This window comes from Bufo bufo, chromosome 2, assembly GCF_905171765.1.
Source record: "Bufo bufo chromosome 2, aBufBuf1.1, whole genome shotgun sequence".
Taxonomy (NCBI): domain Eukaryota; kingdom Metazoa; phylum Chordata; class Amphibia; order Anura; family Bufonidae; genus Bufo; species Bufo bufo.
Window position 1 is genome coordinate 552916486 of NC_053390.1, and position 23063 is coordinate 552939548.

General features: G+C 42.9%; 1 protein-coding gene and 1 long non-coding RNA gene across 5 annotated transcripts in view; one reads left to right on the plus strand and one right to left on the minus strand.

Annotated features, from left to right (window-relative positions):
- Positions 1 to 23063, plus strand: part of SLC4A4 (solute carrier family 4 member 4) — a 283730-nt gene that overhangs the window by 89491 nt on the left and 171176 nt on the right. For all 4 annotated transcript variants that reach the window (XM_040418121.1, XM_040418118.1, XM_040418119.1 and 1 more), the window contains one exon: positions 3528 to 3710. In XM_040418121.1, coding sequence (XP_040274055.1) covers positions 3528 to 3710 — 183 coding nt within the window. The remainder of the gene's footprint in view (positions 1 to 3527; positions 3711 to 23063) is intronic.
- Positions 1 to 23063, minus strand: part of LOC120989796 — a 54098-nt gene that overhangs the window by 824 nt on the left and 30211 nt on the right. Inside the window, exon 2 of the long non-coding RNA XR_005776323.1 lies at positions 7247 to 7403. This is a non-coding gene — a long non-coding RNA (uncharacterized LOC120989796). The remainder of the gene's footprint in view (positions 1 to 7246; positions 7404 to 23063) is intronic.

Below are 23063 nucleotides of genomic sequence, written 5' to 3' on the forward strand. Positions count from 1 at the left end.
CTTTGCCTGTGATTTTCACTTCCCTTCAACTGTCCTTACTATTCCAAACCAAGCTCACATCAGCCTTTTCCCTGCCCATTGGCATTCCCTTTCACTTGCTGTGCAGGCAACTACAACATAGATCCCTTCAAGTGAATACGGTTATGTTGTAAAGTGGCTAGACTGGATTGCTGCCTGGCAGGGAAAAAGCCTAAAAGGGTTGTCACAAGATAAAAGCATATTCTGTATCCAGAGGATATGGGATGAGTATCAGTTTGGTGGAGGTCTGATTTCTAGGACCCCTGAGGAGCACCACAACGGAGGTCTTGAGATTGCTAAGCAAGCATGCTGCCTCATTCTTTCACTATGAAACTGCTGAAAATATCTGGGCTGATCAGATACTTAGCCCCTATCTTGTTTGTATCTAGGGACAACCCCTTTAACTAGCACCACAGCATCTTCATTCAGAAGATCAGTGGATGTCAAACCATCACTTCTCAGGAAGTGATGGCCTATTCCAAGGATAAAACGTAGTATATAATGGGGGGAACTACCAAGTCTTGCACTTCACAGTTCAGGCTTAAAAAAGTCACAGAATTGGGCTCTATTGCCTTTTTGGACTTCTATGTTTTTACCTATGTTTTTACACCAATCTCGATTTGAATGGTGGGCTAGAAAGTGGTCATGGTTAGCCTGTTAAGTTGATTCATGCCAGATCTCTCAACTAAGACCTTTTTTTCTCTCAAAAATTGTTACAGTGCTAAAGGGATGGTGTAGAAAGTGGAGTAACATCTCAAGACAGAAGTGTTAGACTTTTAGATGAACCAAATTTATGAAACATCATGGGACATTTGATAAATTTGGTGTAAATTACAGCAATGCAGACTCCTGTAAAACTGAATTCCCCTGTTGATAACTCTCCCCCAATGTTTTCAAGCTGCACAGAATATAATTAATATTAGTTATTAATATAAGTAAAAACATAATATTAGAATATTCACAAACCTGCAGAAAATACTGGTATTCAGAGGTCGCGCTACATTTTTTCTGGAAGAGTAAAAATACTCCTCTTACCATTTTTGAGGCGTATTTTCAGCCGATGAGGAGTACGAAAGTTACAGTAATTCAAATAGTTAATACGAAGGCCTATATAACATTAAGGGGTTGCTATTTATGCAGGGAAACCATTACTAGTGCTCTAGAACTGTCTTCCATGCATAAATGGCAAATTAAGACAATTTTAAATTTAGCCGAGGTCGGTACCACTGAGGTCACTGTTGCTCTGAGGGGGTCGGCACCACTGAGGTCACTGTTGCGCTGAGGGGTCGGTACCACTGAGGTCACTGTTGCTCTGAGGGGGTCGGCACCACTGAGGTCACTGTTGCGCTGAGGGGGTCGGCACCACTGAGGTCACTGTTGCGCTGAGGGGTCAGCACCACTGAGGTCACTGTTGCGCTGAGGGGGCGGCACCACTGAGGTCACTGTTGCGCTGAGGGGGCGGCACCACTGAGGTCACTGTTGCTCTGAGGGGTCGGCACCACTGAGGTCACTGTTGCAGTGATTTTATGAGGTTTAAAAGGTTTGTCCTAAGATCGATATTAATCACCTGTCGTTAAAGAGGACCCCTCACCTCTCCGGATTTGTCTGTTTTAGAAACTACTTGCACCCCCCATGTAATAACAATCCTGGAGCATCTATTCTTATGACCTTATGTTGCACAATTCCTCTGTTATTCCTGTTATTAGTTATGAATGACTTGCTAGCAGTTTGCAGTGAAGGTCCAGATGGGGGTGTCACTGCACAGCCTGATATTCAATCAGTGCTGTCAACTGGTACCCCCCACTGGACCTTTTTTGCAGACTACTAGCAATTTTCTCAAAAGTTCTAGTAGAAATAATAGAGGAATGGTACAATATAGAGTCACAAGAATTGATTCCCCAGAATTGTTATTGCATGGGAAATGCAAGTCGTTACTAAAACAGACATGTCCCCTTCAAGTACATGATCGCTGGGGGCCCTACCTTGGTTACCATGTTCTACTGTTCTCTGGGTCAAGTATGGATAGGTAAATAGTGTTGATCTTGGGACAATCCCTTACATTTTTGCTGCTGTTTCTGTGTCGCTGGTCACTGGGGTTTGCCATCCATCACGTGGCCATTGCTGCCCACCAAAGTTACGTGCTTGTAGATGAGCTCTCAGGTGGGTATGTCGTGCCACCGGGGCTGTTGTTAGACTCTGAAGAGACCTGAGGCCCTGGCAGAGCAGGACACAGGCACAATGGATGGTGGTGCATGCTGGTGCCAAGGGCACAAGCAAAAGACCTAGGCACATACCTCTGGTGCCAGGTGCTCGCACCGCCACAGTCACTTGTTGTGCATCTGGATGATGACATCACACAGTGATAACCACCAGGCTCGCCTGTAGATCTAGGGTGCAGCAACCTTCGGCACTCTAGCTCAGCTGTTCTTGTAACTCCTAAAGAAGTGAAAGTAGGATACTGGGAGTTGTAGTTTCAGCACAGCTGGAGTGCCGGAGGTTGCTGATCCCTGATCTAGAGGCTGTCATTTTGTGTTATGCTTGATCTTGCTATAAAGGGGAGTTCGTCTTCCATGACCCATTGCCCTATCTCATGCTACCAGATAATGCCACAAAATTGCCACCACCGCTGTGGTTATTGGATTATACAGTCTTACAGCGAAGACTTCATGTGCTTGGCAGAGGGACTGTATGTCGCCACATTACAGAAGAAATCCTTTTAGCGTACAATATGTCTGATGGAACATGCTGCAATGAATCATCCTTGATGGATTCATAGAAAAGCTGATAGGTGACATAGGTAGAGGTCTACGGGTGACAGGTCTGTCCGTTATGGAGGTTGTATGGAGCCGTGACTCGCCCTTGTCCATGAAGCCTCGCTGACTTCTATAAGCAGAAGTCTGAAGCGCTCAGCCACTTTTCCTCACTGCTGAGCGTGGTAGTGAAGACAGTCCCCTAGACCCTCTATTGAGGCCGTCTTCAGTACTGCACTCAGCAGGGAGGAGAGACAGCGCTCGGCTGAGCGCTTAAGACTCATCATTTTAGAGAAAAACGAGGTGCTCAGATCCGGGACCCCCACTATATTTCACAGCAAGGCCACTTACTCCGCAAGTGAGGATCGTGCGCCTCCTTCCTCACTTCAGAGCGGTGTGTCATAAGCTCCGGCAGCCCGCTCAAACTGACCAATAACAAAGCTCCTCACTGTAAGGAACCTTGTTACTGGTTGTTTCAGGCAGCATCGCTGCGCTGCCTGTGCCGTTCACAGGGCTGATGAATGGCAGGGAAAAGTCTAAGGTGTATCGGTACGCCTTAGACTTTTTCCAGTGAGTAAAATGGCCTGAACAGGCGTCTATGACGCTTGTACAGGCGTTATTGCGACCTCTGCTGGTAGTAATGTCAGCACACATAAGGGATGATGATAATTGTCAACGGACTTGCATTCCATACCCTTCAAAGATTTGTAGTCATCCACTACCAGTATGATGTTAACACTTTCTGATTTTTTTCCTTAGGTCATCACACTGTCTACATTGGAGTTCATGTTCCTAAGAGCTATCGGAGGAGGAGACGTCATAGACGCAGAACCAGCCACAAAGACAAAAAAGAGAAGGATAAATCAGAAAATTATTCAGATGTCGAAAAATCTGATACAGAAAATGCCGATGACCACAGCTCTAACATCCTTAAACCCCTAAGTAAGTACAGAACACAGTCACAATGTTAACACGGTGGTCCACTGGACCATTTGGTTATGTAAGAATTGAAGACTGGTGAGTAATACAATGAGGAATGATGCATGTAAATGGCTCCTTTAAACCATAATGAGCATTATAATCAATAATGTATTAACATTATTATGGATGACAGAGACACAGAGGCGTTCTCCTAATGTTTTAAGTGATACATCTGAGATATTAATCAACTTGGGTTGAACTCTTTCAGTATATGTAAAGGAATTGACCAGATTTAGAAAAAAAGACTGTTTCCAAAACCAGTGCCTTCATTGTAGGCTGTGTCTGGCATGCAGCTTGTGCCCTTTCAAGTGAATGGTACTTAAAGGGTTTGTGCCATTAATATAAATGTACCCCAACAGATATCACTGTTATATCACTATTTATCACAATTGCCTTCTTCTAAACATAGCCTACCATTGTACCCTGTGGCAAATCTGTTTATACAGGGTGAGTCAAAAGTCTCAGGACATCCCTTTTTTTTTTTCAGAAAAAAGGGAAAATGAAATATTTGAATACCCCAGCAAGTAATGGGTGAGGGGGTCTACCTTTTTGGCTATATCCAGAAAATGTCCGCCATCTTGAAAGCTGCCATATTGGATCAAGGGAAAATTTTTACAATGGAAAGACCAGATTTTCTCAGAAATCTATTGCCACAATCAGATTTGCAATATCTCTTGTGGTTCAAAAGTTATCAACACAAAAAGTTAAAAACTTCAAAGTTCTAAATTGTGTGTTCATCCCCAGGGATAACACATTGAACACATCAAATAGCTATGCATCACAAGGAACGTTCCCGGTTGTTGTTGCAACTTCTGTGTTGATAACTTTTGAACCAATCGATTTCTGCAGCAATTGATTTCTGAGAAAATTCTGGTCTTCTTTGATATGCTACATGACTCCCTTCCCACTGGAACAATTTGCCCTTGATGCCATTGGAGCCTTGCAATTTAGAACGTAGGATATGTCTTTGGTATGTACAAAGGGTGTGGTTACTGTCACATGATCTGCTGATGTTAGGATATATCTCATTGCCCTAAAGCATGATGGGAAGGCATACACATGACAAACCAGGAATTAGGATTCAAGCATGGGGGATAAGAGAAAACTGCAAATAAGTTAAATGTGGGGGGGGGGGAAACTATCCAAGGAGGAATGGGAGCTAGAGTAATTGATGAAAATACACTTTGAAAAGTAGCTTATGGCACAACCCCTTTAACTGTAATATCACATACAACCCACAGACTGAAGGTTTTTGGAAAAAAAGGAAACTTGCATCCTGGGAGCTTCAGATACTTGATGAGCTTCTACCCACCCACAGAAAGGAAGGAAAGTGCTCCAGATAAGCAGTAGTGATGAGCGGCATAGGCAATATTTGAATTCGCGAAATAATTTTTGGCTGAATATTCGCCATAAATTTGCAAATTCGAAAATTTGTGATCTCCAGTCACTGTTTATTTGATTGCGAAAATCGGCAATGTAATATATTCGCGATAAATTCGCGATTAGAATATTCAACACTATTCGCTAATACGAATATATAGCACTATATTCTAAATATTCGCAGTGGCGATATTCGCAATTGAAATTCGCAATCCGCGCTCAACGCTTATAAGCAGATAAGTGAGTAAACAACATGGTTTAAAATTTGTGGGATAAACCCTTTAAGTGCCAAGTTGCAACATGAATTACAGTGAATTACCGCATCATTCTACTCTATGGCCTCCACTAGCTGCCTTTTACACATAGATATACCTCCTAACATCTGCATCCCCATTCGTGGGACACTTCTAAGCCCAAGAACCCCCACTTTACGTAAATGTGCATAAGCCATCCCACTTTCTCAGGCCATTCATGAAAAAAATAGGATAGGTGGGAAGTATGCATGAGAGTACCATTCAAAACACTAAACCCTAGTCTATAGGGCTCTATCCTGGCTCCTTCCGATTTTTTCATTAATCTGAAGGCCCCTGCACAAAAGCTGGTATTCCTTGCATCAGCAATTATATATATGTCTAAGGCCATTACGTCCCAGCTACTGACTGGCTGCATGTGCGCACAGGTACATTACTTTATTTGCAGTGTGCTCCACCTCGCCAGACAGACATTTTAGTATGTGCAGGTGTAACCACTAGAGCGTTTTCTTAAAATGAATAGACGAAGCTTGTGCGTTGTCCGTATATTTGGTGTAAATAGATCTTATTGTTTCTTACAAGAAGAACTGAATAGAGGATTATTTCATGATTACTTGTCTAGGATAATGATGTGTTTTATAGGCACTCACCCGTACGAGGCTACATATCAACCTATACTTGTAGGTACAGCATCCTCTGCTCTTTAATCATGTGTTGGGCTCTCTAAAGAGCAGCCAGTCTGTCTCAATATTTGCTCATCTTCTCAGACTGTTTATTGTCTCCTCTATATTTAATTATGTGATAATGAAAACCAGTGATGTGCCCTAATTGTGAATTGCATTGGACGCAGTGGAAAGTTCTCATTTATCATCGCTCGTAGGCAGTATTACCAAGCACCAAGGCTCTCTGTCTTATTTATCTAGTTTTATGAATATAGCTGTTTTATGTATTTGTATTAAGTCTTTTATCTTATAAGCCCTTACTATATACTTATCTTATAGATTACAGCTAAAAGAGGACATCATCGTAATATTTCTTCTGCCATGTTGCAGAAACCATTGATAACGATTTATGAGCTTGTACCCAATGCTAGTAATCGTGAACATTGCAGCCTAGGCAATTCAGAACTCAGTAGGGGTGGAAGTCCACAGATGATATCTCATAAGTTGTGTTAAGACAGATTCCCCTTCTAAAGAGATTTGGTATTTATTTTTAATAACACAATAAGATGAAACGAGCACATATGATGTTTTATGCAGTAATATCGTAATCAGATTTTGCTTATTGAAAACTGGCTTACAGTTGTTGAGGAATTTGGGTATTCCCATCTTGGACACTGATGGCCCTTTAGCTAGAATATGCCATCAATGTCAGGTGCACATCCCACATTTCGGTCCCAGTCCTATCTCCTTAACGGGACCCCCGAAGTAAGCAGAAAGCAGCCGTGCATGCACGGTCACTCTTCGTGACCGCTATGGGAGTTCCAAAAATAGCCGAGCGCTGGATCGAGCAGGCCCATAGCAGTGAATGGAGCAGTCTTTATTCACGACCTTGAGTGCCCTAACACATTTAGGTATAATTTTGTCAGTCCCCTGAGCCAGAAATGTGGAGGCATCAAGACGCACATTTTTTGCGCAGAATCCATTTTTCTAAAATTTTACTCCACTTTTGAAAAGTCGGTGGGAGTGCAAACTTTTTCAAAAGTTGCAATCTTCCTCTAGTGCTCTAAAGTGCTATGCACCAAATTTATTGAATGATGTGCAATGTTTGATACATTTGCTGCCTATTACGCCAACGCGGATTCAAGCAAAAATTGACTTCAACGATTCCCCTCATGGTAATTTCCCCAAAAGACGGCTGACCTACTTGTGTCACTCATGCTGTAGGTCTTGTTCTTTTTGGACTGTATCTTATGTAAAGAGCACATGCTTTAGGCTGGAGAAAGGAGGAAGGATGCGAGTGATGGCTTCTTTGATGAGAGCCAGATCTGAGGATGTTACATGGAGAGGCCTTGCAGGGAAAGCTGAGTAGAGAAAATAGGTTAATAAGTATTTTCAGACGTCTTACAGAGCCTGTCTGCATTCAATGAATTTATAAGGTGCTGCAGAGGAAATCTTGTGAAATATGTAGCTGCCCTCCCATATTCCCATCTGCATCCCCTCCATGTACAATGCAATTGTTCAAGCATTCCTGTCCGTTGCTCTGACATTGTATTGGGACTCTTACATGAGCCGGGGTAATGCGAATCTTGCTTTTAACATTTTCACACCGAAAATCCAGCTTTCCCTTGAAAGTAAATTCCACGTAATCTTATTTGCAAAGTTAGATTTAACAATAGTCTTCTTTCATGATTTTAGCTTATGGGGCAGTTTAGCCAGTAATTGTGTTAACAAGTTTGAGCCAGTAGGATAGATCTCATCTCGGCTATGCTGCATTCTGATACTGTGGGCATCACAGTTCATGGCAGAGGTCATTATGCTGACCTCTGTTACAAAGCCATGTCTAGCAGTGGTGAACGGAGATCAGAGTTACAAGGAGCCAGTGTTTCTGAAGCAGTCAGATGGAATACCCTGCCTTTCTTCCAAGATATTTGGAAATACGAGGAAGTAAATGTCACTTGCTGACATGGAAAAGAGATCAAATACACATGTAATGAACATGCAGTAGAAGCCAATGTGCTTTACCCGAAAGAGACCTTAGTTCAGATGGGTTTCTACAGATGTAGTAGAACTGAATTTGTTACCTAACAGTATGTTCTGTGCATTATGATCATGTTACCTTTAGTCGTCTGGAAAGCTTCTGATAACATCATAGTTCATAAATCAATGGCAGACAGAATATTAATCAGGTCGCCAATGTAGTTTCTTTCGCTAACTTTTTACACAAGCGGGGCCGGTTTTAGACAAAATGTGGCCCTGGGCAAAATCAAAAGTGGGGCCCCAAATCTTGTAATAATGTGCTAAAAACACAGTCCGACATCCAACACCTGACACCCCCGCCGATCAGCTGTTTGAGCAGATGGCGCGTGCTGTCCACTGCTGCTGTCCCATAGACATACAGCAGTGAGCAGAAAAAGAGAAAGGAGACGGCACGTGCGCACAGCGCACGCCGTCTCCTTAAACAGCTGATCGGCAGGGGTGCCGGGTCCCCCTACAGTACCCTAATAGTAATAATATAACCATAATGCTCCCAGTGGCTCTAATGTACCCCGCAGTGCCAGTATATAATGCTCCTTCCCCCTTCCCTGGTGCTCCCAGCAGTGCAGACATTTAGTATAAAAGAAAAAAAAAAAACTCACTCCTATTTTCACCGCCGTTGTCTGCGATGCAGACCACAGTTATCTGTAGCTTGTAGTTATCTGTAGCTTGTGTCCTGATGCATGCGGTCCCAGTGACATCACCACTCCTGCTCCGGGTCTCACATGATCAAGTCATCATGCGAGACCCAGCGCAGGAGGTCGCATTGATGTCATTGGCTTCTTCCGCTGTTCTAATGCCTCACAGACTTGAGACCTAGTGGCCTGAGGCTTGTGAAGTTGGACGGCTATGAGTGCGCCCCCCCTTTATGGGTAGCGAAGTGGCACCCTAGGTGGATAACTACCCTCCCCTATCCATCGTCCCGACCCAAATTCAGAGCACATTACCGCAGAAGGTATAACAGGAGAGGACCAAAACTCCCAGCATGTCTAAGCAATTATTGTTTAATATCAGAGCACATTACAGGGGGACGTATTAGAGGATGGGACTACAACTCCCAGCATGTCCAAGCCGTTATTATGTAATATCAGAGTACATTATAAAAAGAAGTATAAGAGGGTAGGACCACAACTCCCAGCATATCCAGGGTGTTGTAATGTACCCTGATATTACATAATAATGGCCTGGACATGCTGAGAGTTGTAGTAATCTCCTGTTTTACCTCCTCTTGTAATGTACTCTGATATTACATAACAAGCTGTACATGCTGGGAGTTTTAGTCCTCTCCTCATACCTGATCTTGTAATGTACTCTGATATTACATAATAGGAGGCATAAGAGGAGAGGACTACAACTCCCAGCAGTTCCATTGAATCCTTCACTTCTTCCTATGCATCACTGGTCTTCTTCATTACTTTACTGCACTGCTTAGCTCCGCCTCCTGTTCTGGTCACAAGATGGTGAGGTCATCGCTGGTCCTTCATCCCCCTCTTCTCTGCTGAGCTCCGCCTCCTGCAGGTGACATCATGGCAGGTCCTACAGCTCCAGTAGAAGAGTGCTGCTGGTGTCTGGAGCTATCAGTTTGCAGAGCAGCACTGTGGTAATGACTTGTGTACAGGGAGTGGGCCTTACACTGCATTGTAAAGTGAAGCTTTTCAGCTGTCCGCCCGTCCTCTTCCAGGGACGTTCAGCTGAACAGCAGCACTGAAGCAGGGGGCCCCTGAAAGGATGGGGGCCCTGGGCAATTGCCCAGTTTGCCCCCCCCCCCCCAACTCTGGCCCTGTACACAAGTTATCCTGATGTCCATGCAGTAGGTGGGAATTTCTCTCCTGTTAAGTTTAAAGGGGTTGTCTGCGTTAATTAAAAAGTTACCAGTATTGGGCCCTATTCTCTTCAATATATTTATTAATGATCTTGTAGAAGGCTTGCACAGTAAAATATCAATTTTTGCAGATGACACTAAACTGTGTAAAGTAATTAACACTAAAGAGGACAGTATAGTGCTGCAGATGGATCTAGATAGATTGGAGGCTTGGGCAGAGAAGTGGCAGATGAGGTTTAAAGGTGTTGTCCAGGTTCAGAGCTGAACCCGGACATACCCAAAGTTTCACCCAGGCAGCCCCCCTGACAAGATAATCGGAGCATTTCATGCTGAATCGTGCAGGGCAAAGACATTTTCAGGAGTTCCGGTGACGAACCGGGATCTCCTTAGGGCTGCTAGGGCAGCTCTAAAGCCGGCCCATCAGTGCCGGTGACGTCACCGAACACACTGCTGGGTGGAAGCCTCCACCCAGCATTGTATTATTGTAAACTAAAAAGCCCTTGCCCTGTGCGATCCAGAGCAGGGCAAGGGAGCACATCGGAGCATGACATGCTTCGATGCTAACATCAGAGGCGCTGCCTGGGTGAAAATATGGGTATGTCCGGGTTCAGATCTGAACCTGGACAATCCCTTTAACACTGATAAATGTAAGGTTATGCACATTGGAAGGAATAATGCAAGTCACCAGTACATACTAAATGGTAAAACACTGGATAACACTGACATGGAAAAGGACCTAGGAATTTTAGTGAACAGCAAACAAAGCTGTAGAAACCAGTGTCAGGCAGCTGCTGCCAAGACCAACAAGATAATGGGTTGCATCAAAAAGGGCATAAATGCCCATGATGAGAACATAGTTCTACTACTTTACAAATCATTAGTCAGTCCACACATGGAGTACTGTGTACAGTTCTGGGCTCCTGTGAACAAGGCAGACATAGCAGAGCTGGAGAGGGTTGAGAGGAGGGCAACTAAAGTAATAACTGGAACGGGTGGACTACAGTACCCTGAAAGATTATCAAAATTAGGGTTATTCACTTTAGAAAAAAGACGACTGAGGGGAGATCCAATTACTATGTATAAATATATCAGGGGTCAGTACAGAGATCTCTCCCCTCATCTATTTATCCCCAGGACTGTGACTGTGATGAGGGGACATCCTCTGCGTCTGGAGGAAAGAAGGTTTGTACACAAACATAGAAAAATATTCTTTACGGTAAGAGCAGTGAGACTATGGAACTCTCTGCCTGAGGAGGTGGTGATGGTGAGTTCACTAAAAGAGTCCAAGAGGGGCCTGGATGTATTTCTGGAGTGTAATAATATTACAGGATATAGCTACTAGAGAGGTGTTGTTGATCCAAGGAGTTAGGCTTCATGCACGCGGCCGTTGTGCGGCCGTTCCGTGCATTGGGGACCACAATTTGCGGTACCCAATGCACGGGCAACATCCGTGCAGTGGACGGGATGGATCGGGACCCATTCAACTTGAATGGGTCCCTGATATGTCCACACCTTAGTGCTTCCGTGGGATTTCATGCCTCTGTTCCACACCTCAGCTCCGGATTGCAGACCAATTCAAGTGAATGGGCCCATATCCGCAATGCAGGGAGCACGCCGCCAGTGCCCGCATATTGCGGGCCGCAATACGGCCATGGCCAGGCAACGACAGTGTGCATGAGGCCTTATTCTGACTGCCTGATTGGAGTCGGGAAGAAATTTTTTCCTCTAAAGTGAGGAAAATTGGCTTCTGCCTCACAGGTTTTTGTTTTGCCTTCCTCTGGATCAACTTGCAGGATGATAGGCCGAACTGGATGGACAAATGTCTTTTTTCAGCCTTATAAACTATTTCACTGTTACCAAAAATCACTAAATGTTATAAAATAATTAAAGGGGTTATCTGGGAAGTGATATTGATGACCTATCCTCAAGGTGCTCTGCTTGGTGGGCTGCCAGGAAACCACAATGCTTGCTGGCGCTCCAATGAGTGTCGTGGCTTCATGAAATAGCTGCAGAGATTTCTGAACGCAGTAACTTTTATGTAATCAGCTTTAATAGAATGTGATAGGTCATCAAGTATTTTGGTTTACACCTAATCTCACAAGTAATGGTAGAAAAATTTAAAGGAATTGTCTCACCATTAGAACTTATCACCTATTCATAGGATAGGCGATAAGTATCTGTTTGGTGTCTGGTAGGCCCTGGAGCATTCCTGTCTATCACTGTTGTCTGTGCATTGGTGATAAGTTCTTGGTGTATTATATGCCTTGTTGTATTATTATGAACTGGACCCCTGGGTATGAAAGATCAGGGGGCCCTTAGTTCTCACAATAGCCATTATACACTTGAGGTTAATAAAAATACATTGCAGGAGCTTTTCATTCCTTTAATGGGTGCTTTCACTGATCAAGCCTGATATTACTTCTATTTATACAGTTTGCAGTATTTTCATATATAGTTATGCAAAACATGGATTTTTGGGAGTTGTTGACCAGACAGCATCTTAGTAACTTTTTATTGTGAAATGGAATGTTTTATCCCAGGAAATACCTAAGAGCGATGAATACTTTTTGGAAATCACTTGGTTTGAAGCCAGGGATTTATTACCTATTTTTGTAGTTGGTGCCAGTATCTTGCAACATTGTGAAAGGCCTATTAATCAGTCAGTCGACCACTATTCCTCTTCTACTATTCTTTACTGGATTATTACAATGGATACTTTAGTGTGTGGCATTGTTCAGATTTGTGTTTAATACTCCACTGGCATATTATCACAAGATGCGGTAAATTAAACACCAACACTATTATCTCGTGTACTTCTATATGCTACTGTATGTCCAGAACACGCTTTTATATGCCCTGGTGAGACTTTTCTTAATGTTCATATGGAACAATAGCCGTCTGTGCAATTTTCACACAGGAAGTGAACACCAAGCTCCTGGCGAACAGTTTTTTTGTGCTGTCACACAGAGCTGCCTTTGATGGTTGCCAAGTCCACTCATTCTTTATTTCCGCCTACTGTTTTCCACTTTTCCCTCTTTTCTCTTTAGATTTTTCTTAGCCTTTCCACATCAAGTGGTATCATTGATTTAGTAAATGTAAACTCTGTCTTTAACCAGAGAAAGAATCACCCAGATGAAAAGATCCTTCATTCTGTTGCCTAGTGTCTCTGCTGAGCGAAGGAGGCATCAATGATGTGAAAGCAAATTGGCAAGAATTGGGGCAAATTGGTCTAGAGCATACAAGGCATAGCAGGTTCAGTCAAGCTTCATGTTGGCGTTATATACTGAATTGTTGATTTCATAAGTAGACAATTGCATAAGTAGATGTTACCTAACATAATGTAATTATAAGAATTGCATTCTCCAAGAAGAGAAGAAGCCATCTGATAATAAAGCTGGCCATACAAGGTACAGATCAATGTTGGCCAAATCTGCAGATTTTGTCAGGACTCGACAATCATCTAATGTGTATAAGGGTATCCAGACTTTCCACTAATGGTAGATGTAGGGGGAAATAGGGATCTGGCTGTTGGGTTTTTGGGGAGATAAATCACCGCCAATATAGTCCACTTCCACTTGGAGTAGTTAGTAATCACAATTGAGTGTGCAGGAATTTTGTTATATTGGCGGCCACTACCCTGGTCTCCTGGGAGGACACTAGTGTCGCTCTGCTCACTTCCACTCTTCTGCTTCAGCGACCCCGATCCATTACCCTTCTTCTACTCCCTTGCAGCAGGCCCAGCTGCTGGAGTTGCCTGACTGTTCTCTCCAGCAGGCTGCAGCCAACTTCTCTCTTCTGCCCATTGGGCGCAAAAATGAACTCTCCTGCCTTTTAAGGGCAAGCACACACACCCTAATTAACACCAGCCAATGGCTGGTCACCTCTGGGCGCTTAAGGTTTCTTCCCCTATGGGAGGGTGCCTAAACAATGGATCCCTAACTTGTTTGTTCCTGCAAAGGGTGCTGTTTTCATTTGTCTTCTATTAGCGTTAGGACTTCTGGATATAGACCCTCCTCTGCCTGAATTGACTTGTGCCTGGTCTACGTATTGACCCTTCACTACCTACCCTCAATCTGTCCCTGACTACATTCATGTCTGATCTTTCGGTGCTGTGCATCGATGTTTCATGACCTCAGTGGGTCAGCTGTCAATCATTCAGATTAGGGGTGCACCGAAATGAAAATTCTGGTCCGAAACCGAAACCGAAAATTCTGGATGCCCTTGACCGAAAACCGAAACTGCCTTTTTGCCCAAATTCTTTTAAAATACTTTTTTTTTTATGATTTTATTAATAATTCTTTTTCATGAATTTAATAAATCATATTATATATGGAGAGGGGGATCTGTGGGTGGCTCTGTTATGGAGAGGGGGATCTGTGGTTGGCGCTGTTATGGAGAGGGGGATCTGTGGGTGGCTCTGTTATGGAGAGGGGGATCTGTGGGTGGCGCTGTTATGGAGAGGGGGATCTGTGGGTGGCTCTGTTATGGAGAGGGGGATCTGTGGGTGGCTCTGTTATGGAGAGGGGGATCTGTGGGTGGCTCTGTTATGGAGAGGGGGATCTGTGGGTGGCGCTGTTATAGAGAGGGGGATCTGTGGGTGGCGCTGTTATGGAGAGGGGGATCTGTGGGTGGCGCTGTTATGGAGGGGGGGATCTGTGGGTGGCTCTGTTATGGAGAGGGGGATCTGTGGGTGGCTCTGTTATGGAGAGGGGGATCTGTGGGTGGCGCTGTTATGGAGAGGGGGATCTGTGGGTGGCGCTGTTATGGAGAGGGGGATATGTGCACTGTTATGGGCATAACAGTGCACAGATCCCCCCTCCCCATAGCAGTGCCATAGACCGATCCCCCTACCCATAACAGCCCCGGCCCTGCTGCTCACAGCATCACTCACTGCATCTTTATTTTACCTTACAATCGTGACGCTCCAGTAACAACTCTGCAGGCAGAGCGGAGGGCGGCGTAACGTCACTTACTCACGTGACGCACCTGCTCCGCCCACTTTATGAATGAAGGAGGCGGAGCAGGCGCGTCACGTGAGTAAGTGACGTTACGCCGCCCTCCGCTCTGCCTGCAGAGTTGTTACTGGAGCGTCACGATTGTAAGGTAAAATAAAGATGCAGTGACTTAAAGTAAACCGCCCGCCCGGCGCCCGCCCGCAGATGGTGAGCTACTTGGTGGGTGACAAATCCCACACCCCATATTTTCGGCCGATATGTAACAATATCGGCCGAAATGGATTAGGTACATTTTCGGCCGATATTTTCGGCTGCCGGAATTTCGGTGCACCCCTAATTCAGATACTTCTCCTGGAGGTAGGGGCCTGGTGATTCTCCTGTAGCAAAAAGGTGAAAAACAGGGGACTGCCAGGATCATACCCTTAGGAGTAGACCAAAGTGAAATCTGTTGGTTGACACAATGGTTCCACACCCACTGCCTTAACAAATAGTAGGTAAAGTTCCATGTATAAAGAAAAACAGAGGGTCCAGGGGCCTTTTTAAGGGTAAAACCCAAGAAAGACCATATTTAACAGTCAGGGGCGTAGCTAAAAACTCATGGGCCCTAGTGCAAGAGTTCAGCTTGGGCCCCCCTTCCCTCAGTGCTTGTTGGAAAGGGGCAGGGGAGCACGTAGCCTTCCTGCTGCCTGAGGCAAACATTGAAAGGGCACCCCCTCATGCCAAATTCTTGACCTAACCCCTTCCCTCCAGGTGTAAATTGACCAGCATGCACTTTCTATAATGTGGCACAAGGTATAATGTGGCACAAGGGTCTTTGGGCCCCTCAGACTACTGGGCCCGGTAGCGACTGCTACCTCTGCACCCCCTATAGCTACGCCCCTGTTAACAGTCATAACCTTACTCTTTTCTCTAATTCACTAACTGCCTTCCAAGGTCTTAGCAGATTTTACCCTATGTCAACTTCTCTAATCTTAATTGCTATGTTCTTGCCTACTGGGATATCACGCAATGCATAGTTCCTGCAGGTATAGCAAGCATAAGGCTGCAATAAATAGAGCTGGTATTCTACAGAAAGTATCTGCAATGTAGACAGGCCAAGGAAACAGGTTTTCTTAGTGAGATAACCCTTTAATGACTGTGAATCCTTCGGTTATGTAATTTGAAGAAACAATATAATCACTGCTAGTAGACTGATTAACTGTAGCTAACGCTACTCCTCCTGCTGCTGATATTAAGCTTCAGATGACTTAGCAAGGCAAGGGAAGAATAGGGTGTTTTATAGACCATGGACTAGTTAGTGCTTCACTGCATGCAGTAAATAATACTGTCTGCAGTTTTTTCTCACAATATTCAGCCATTCCTGATATAAAGTTTCTCATAGCTAACATGCTACTGCATTTTATCTAAAGCTATTTCCAACTCGGATTGGAGAAAGGGAATTCCAGGACTAACATAATGATTGTCTGGATAGCTTGGATAGGTCACCAGTGTTTGACCAGTGGGAGTTATGACCACAACGATTAGTAGAAGGAATGGGGTTGGGCTGTGGTACCACATGTTTAGAAGGACTATGCCTGGGTTAACATTGCAGTACCTGTGGCACTCTCCGGTTGACAGGGATCCTGGAAAAAACATTTACCTCATGAGATAGACTAGCTGGCCTATTGTTGCTAATGACCAACAACGCCAGATCCAGAAGCAGAGTAGAGACAACATGAGTCCACAAGACATGACACCTTCCTGGGCTAGAGAAAAAAAGACAATGCAACAGCACCCTTCAAACCAGATAAAGTACAACAATGCCATAGTCACAAAAAATATTAAAGTGCTAATGCTACGCTTATTTATAAAGTGAGATGCTTGGCAAATGCATTTTGTACAAAACCATCTGAGCTCCTCTGCTGAACGTCAAGGCGATCTCTGTTAGACGGGTCCTAACACTAAATACTCTCTGTTATGCGTCATAATGGCCGCCATAAAATTCAGGAAGTGTTAGATCCACATGCATGCTGGGTCCACTCTGCCTTTTACCATTTTTGGTGCCATAATGGCCTCCATAACTTACAAGGGACGCAGGTACCAACATGCATGCCGAGCCCACTCTATATCTTTCCTTGTGCCAGACAGCTTCCAATGAATGTAGGGAGAGCAGGCCACAGCTTTATACTGAAATAATTAAAATCAGCCTATGGGGCAGACAGGCTAATCAGGAGTGCACGACTCGCTGGAGTGCCACATCTTCAGCATTGTAAATCTGCAAAAGTCAGCACCTCCCAGTGCGCAGGTGCACGCTGCCATGGCTAAAAACATAGAGAAAAAGATACAATGCAGCAGCACCCTGCAAATCAGATAAAGTACAATAATGCCATAGTCATAAAAATTATTATTACAAAAATTATAGTGCTAATGCTACACTTATTTATAAAGTGAGATGCTTCCTGGGCTAGTGGCCTCTTTGTGAAGCCTTATTCACATGACCGTGTCCATTTTGTGAACTGCAAACCTCAGATTCACAAAACACGGACACTGGCCGTTTGCACCTTGCATCGCGGTGTGGACTCATTGACTTCAACGGGTCTGTGATCCGCAAGTTGCGGGCAAAGATAGGACATGTCCTATCTTGTCTGGTGTGGCCACATAGACCCAGAAGCACACAAAAGCCCTTCAAGTCAAAAATGGGTCCACACCACACCACACACAAAACAGAAATGGTGCGGTCACCGAGGTTCAACCATCACTGATTAGACAATCGGACATTGATAATACAGTATGTATTAGCAACGTTTTAAAGAAGTTATTCCCTAAGTATTATTATTAATCTTCTCTATTAAAACTGAAAATACTTTTTCATTAGTTACTTCCCATAGCAAATGCTACTTGTGCTAAATAATTGGGGATTAATGAGTATTTATTTTATTTTTTTCTATAAGCATCATTAGCGGGCATTGGGATAATAATTTACTCTCAGTCCATATGATCCAGTTATGTAAGTGAGCAGAATAAATCCTTCAGTAATGTTGTAGAGGCTTAAGTATGATTCATAGAGGCTCGCCTATGCAGCTTCACTGCTCTACCTGGTGTCATTGAAGGTCAGTGTCACCATATAGCCAGTGGATGTCACTGTTCACACCTTGTCACTTTTTCCATACCACTACTCTAGTTTCCAGGAACACATTGAAGTGTGTCATTCAGCTTAATGATAACAACACTATGTACAAACCGGATTCCAAAAAAGTTGGGACACTATACAAATCGTGAATAAAAACTGAATGCAATGATGTGGAGGTGCCAACTTCTAATATTTTATTCAGAATAGAACATAAATCACGGAACAAAAGTTTAAACTGAGAAAATGTACCATTTTAAGGGAAAAATATGTTGAATCAGAATTTCATGGTGTCAACAAATCCCCAAAAAGTTGGGACAAGGCCATTTTCACCACTGTGTGGCATCTCCCCTTCTTCTTACAACACTCAACAGACGTCTGGGGACCGAGGAGACCAGTTTCTCAAGTTTAGAAATAGGAATGCTCTCCCATTCTTGTCTAATACAGGCCTCTAACTGTTCAATCGTCTTGGGCCTTCTTTGTTGCACCTTCCTCTTTATGATGCGCCAAATATTCTCTATAGGTGAAAGATCTGGATTGCAGACTGACCATTTCAGTACCCGGATCCTTCTCCTATGCAGCCATGATGTTGTGATTGATGCAGAATGTGGTCTGGCATTATCTTGTTGAAAAATGCAGGGTCTTCCCTGAAAGAGATGACATCTGGATATATGTGAATATATTTTTCTGCATTGATGGTGCCTTTCCAGACATCCAAGCTGCCCATGCCACACGCACTCATGCAACCCCATACCATCAGAGATGCAGGCTTCTGAACTGAGCGTTGATAACAACTTGGGTTGTCCTTGTCCTCTTTGGTCCGGATGACATGGCGTCCCAGATTTCCAAAAAGAACTTCGAATCGTGACTCATCTGACCACAGAACAGTCTTCCATTTTGCCACACTCCATTTTAAATGATCCCTGGCCCAGTGAAAACGCCTGAGCTTGTGGATCTTGCTTAGAAATGGCTTCTTCTTTGCACTGTAGAGTTTCAGCTGGCAACGGCGGATGGCACGGTGGATTGTGTTCACTGACAATGGTTTCTGGAAGTATTCCTGAGCCCATTCTGTGATTTCCTTTACAGTAGCATTCCTGTTTGTGGCGCAGTGTCGTTTAAGGGCCCGGAGATCACGGGCATCCAGTATGGTTTTACGGCCTTGACCCTTACGCACAGAGATTGTTCCAGATTCTCTGAATCTTCGGATGATGTTATGCACAGTTGATGATGATAGATGCAAAGTCTTTGCAATTTTTCGCTGGGTAACACCTTTCTGATATTGCTCCACTATCTTTCTGTGCAACATTGTGGGAATTGGTGATCCTCTACCTATCTTGGCTTCTGAGAGACACTGCCACTCTGAGAAGCTCTTTTTATACCCAATCATGTTGCCAATTGACCTAATTAGTGTTAATTGGTCTTCCAGCTCTTCGTTATGCTCAAATTTACTTTTTCCAGCCTCTTAATGCTACTTGTCCCAACTTTTTGGGGATTTGTTGACACAGTGAAAATTGGAATCAACGTATTTTTCCTTTAAAATGATACATTTACTCGGATTAAACGTTTGATCTGTCATCTACGTTCTATTACAAATAAAATATTGACATTTGCCATCTCCACATCATTGCATTCAGTTTTTATTCACAATTTGTTTAGTGTCCCAACTTTTTTGGAATCCGGTTTGTAATACAAAAAGCACTATTCACAATTTTTGGCACCTTTATGTATGTTATTATTCTTGATGGCTACAAAGTTTAAACCCCCTAAAAACCTAATTGAAAGGAACACAGTATTTGCTTCCAGTTCAAAATGTCCATGGAAAATGGACATTGTTAGTACGGAGTAAAATGAGTGACATGCAAGACATGATGTCTGCCTTCAGGCAACGTATCGATGGTTTTTTACAACGGCTGCCATGTCCACCTGGGTGTGCTGTCATGTATTGGCCGACATCCAGGTCTACAATGTAAATGTTAACTAAAAATAATACAGATACAGAGCTGATACAACTATTGTCTGACTGGATAGTTAGAGATGTTAGTATTGTTACAATGCTTAAAGGGGTAGTCCAACCCAAAGAGAAATTTTAGTGAGGGCTGTTAAACTCTTTAACAGAATAGAAAAACATGAACTCCAGCACCGAGGCTCCCATTCTTCTGGTCCCCTGTAACTGGGAGTGTGACACCCTTTCCTTGGTTACGTGACATGTTGCCAAGAGGCTCAATGGTCACATGCCGGTCAGGGACATGTCTCCGCTATGGCCAATAAATAGCAGCGGTGTTGCATATGACCATGGAAGAGAGACGTCACACTTCTGGTTCGCCAGTGACCTGAAGGAGCGGGGACAAGAGTCCTGCTCATATTTCGTAATGTTCAACAGTGTAGGCTTATCTTCATTTTCTGTTGAGATGAGAGAAGTCAAGTGAGAGGCTGGACAGATGAACTTCATTATTAGTGATGAGCAGCAGGTGCCATATTCGAATTCGCGATATTTAACGAATATTTCGCTAAATATTTGTGATGTATTCGCTAATTTGAGACTTCGTTATATTCGTACAATGCTATTCTATTGCGAAAAATCATCATTGAAATGTTTGTGTGCTCATGCGCATTTTTCGCATAAGATAAACTACATTAAATAATGAAGAAAATTACAATTCAGTACTGACAAAGATATTGTAGCCTTTTTACATTGGCCCACAAGTAATTGTCCATTACCGGCCTGCTTTTTGCTTGTGGGCCAATGTGAGAAGGCTAAAATATTTTAGTCAGTACTGAATTAGAATATTCTTCATTATTTAATGTAGTTTATCTTGTGCGAAAAATCTGCAATTAAATATGCGCATTAATCTAATCGCTAAGGGAGTTAAGCAACTTTCCTATTGGGTTGGATTGGTAGAATTGTAGACTATAGCGCTATATTCGTAATGCGAATATTAATTTTTTATTTTTTTCATCTGAACCCATTACATTTACTATCACTAATGGGTTCAGATGAAAATAAAAATAAAGAATATTCGTTTTAACGAATATATATCAATATATTCTAAATATTCGCGAATTATCGAAGTGCCGATATTCGCGAGAAAAATTTGCTATTCGAATATTCGCGCTCAACACTAATCATTATTAGTCACATGAAAAGCTCTGATTTTACAGTGCAGCTACATGTACTTTGTATATGGGGCCTTAAGACAGATTATTTTGTTTTACATTATTTGGAATGCACAGTGTCCCTCCATAACATGCTGGCTACTTGCATTTGCCACTAGAGGGAGCTTGGGAGCTAACTGCATAGTGTCCAAATGAGGCCATTACACACAGTATGCAGGTCGCCGTGGTTCATATATCATAAAGTACAACAGTGCAGATTTATCTTTATTTTCTATTGGAGACCAGAAAAGTCAGATGAGCAGATGAACTTTGCTAGATTATTATTAGTCCCATGAAAAGGTTTTACAATTAAACTACATGGATTTGTGTATAGGGACTCAAAACAGATACTTTTACATTATTTGGAAGGCACAATATATATGTATCGGCTATAACCCTCCATATCAGCAGCAGTAATGTGAAAAGTTCTAAAAACTCAATATAGTAATGTGCTTTTTTCTTCCACCCTTCATACTTTCACAGTTGCTTGTCATTGTATGAATCATGTCTCAATTAAGTGTTAAAGTCATTCGTTTCCAGGTCCCAGCACTTATTTTATGTCACCAATCATAACTAATTAATTAGAAGAAGCTGTAGGGCTAACAGATATTTTTTTTATATGCTCTTTTTCAGAAAATCTAAACATGGAAAAGTTCCAATAAAATCTCCATAATGACTCTCACATAGACTGCAATGTTAAATAATTGCAGTCTATGGGAGAAGCTATCAGATGATCCCATGTTCAAGTCCCCTAGGGGAACTTTAAAAAGTGCTAAAAAAAATAAAAAAAAACAACTATATATATATATCCCCCTACCCAATATTAAAAGTAAAAAATAAAAAATATCCTGGTCGATGTGCCCTTTTTTTGTTGCTTCAAGTGCCCAAAAAGAATGTAAATTACATAAAAAGTGATGAAATGTCATGCACACTCCAATATGGTATTGATAAAAAAAAAAAAAAGGGATTCCTCACACAGCTCCATAGGCGTGAAAGTAAAAAGGAGTTCAGAATATGGCGAGGCACAGAAAAATCATTTTAAAACCAAAACAAACTATATAAATGTGGTATTTCTGTAATTGTACTAACCCAGAGAATGAAGGTAACTGGACAGTTTTACTGTATAGACAATGCAGTAAAAAGGAATTCCATAAACCTATGGAAGAATTGCATTTTTTCCAATTCCACCCGATTTAGATTTTTCCCAGCTTCCCACTACATCATATGCAATATAAAATAGTGCGATTAGGAAGTACAACTTGTTTCACAAAAAACAAGCCCTCAACGTGTATGTGAACAAAAAAAAAATCATAAAGGTAATGGCTACGGGAAGACAGGGAGTAAAAAAGAAAAACCCAAAAAATCTAAAGGCCTTTAAAGGGTTAAAATGGGCTAGATGCTTATCTTATTGGGTCCATGGTTTTAGCATGGAACTATGCTCGATTTTGTCTATTTTCACGTATCAATCATGCGTATTATAGTCTAAAGATCCATGAAAAAAAACGGACACAACACGGATGCCACAAAGAAAAAAAGGTGGGGGGTTGAGTCAGCACATTTGTGTTTCATCTGTGTTTTACGGATGATGCATAATGGACCTGTGTCTTTTTTCAACCTATTTAACTGCTGTGGAGGCAATATAGGGGAACATTTATTACGACCGGCGTTTTAGACGTTGGTCTTAATAAAGTTCCATAGCATGGCAGAGGATCCGCAGAAGTTATGAAGAGGCGCAGGCCTCTCCATAACATCAGCGCATCCAGCACCAGTTCTAAATGTAAGACCGCTTCCTAGCTGTCTTACATTTAGACCATTTTCCACGCCTAAACCAGACGTAAAAAATAGTAAATGAGATGGGCTTGCCGGGCCCTCCCCTTCCCCGGCCACAAATTTAGACCTGGCGTAAGCGGGAAGAAGCCGCAGATAATGGCGCAACTAACCTAATATAGGC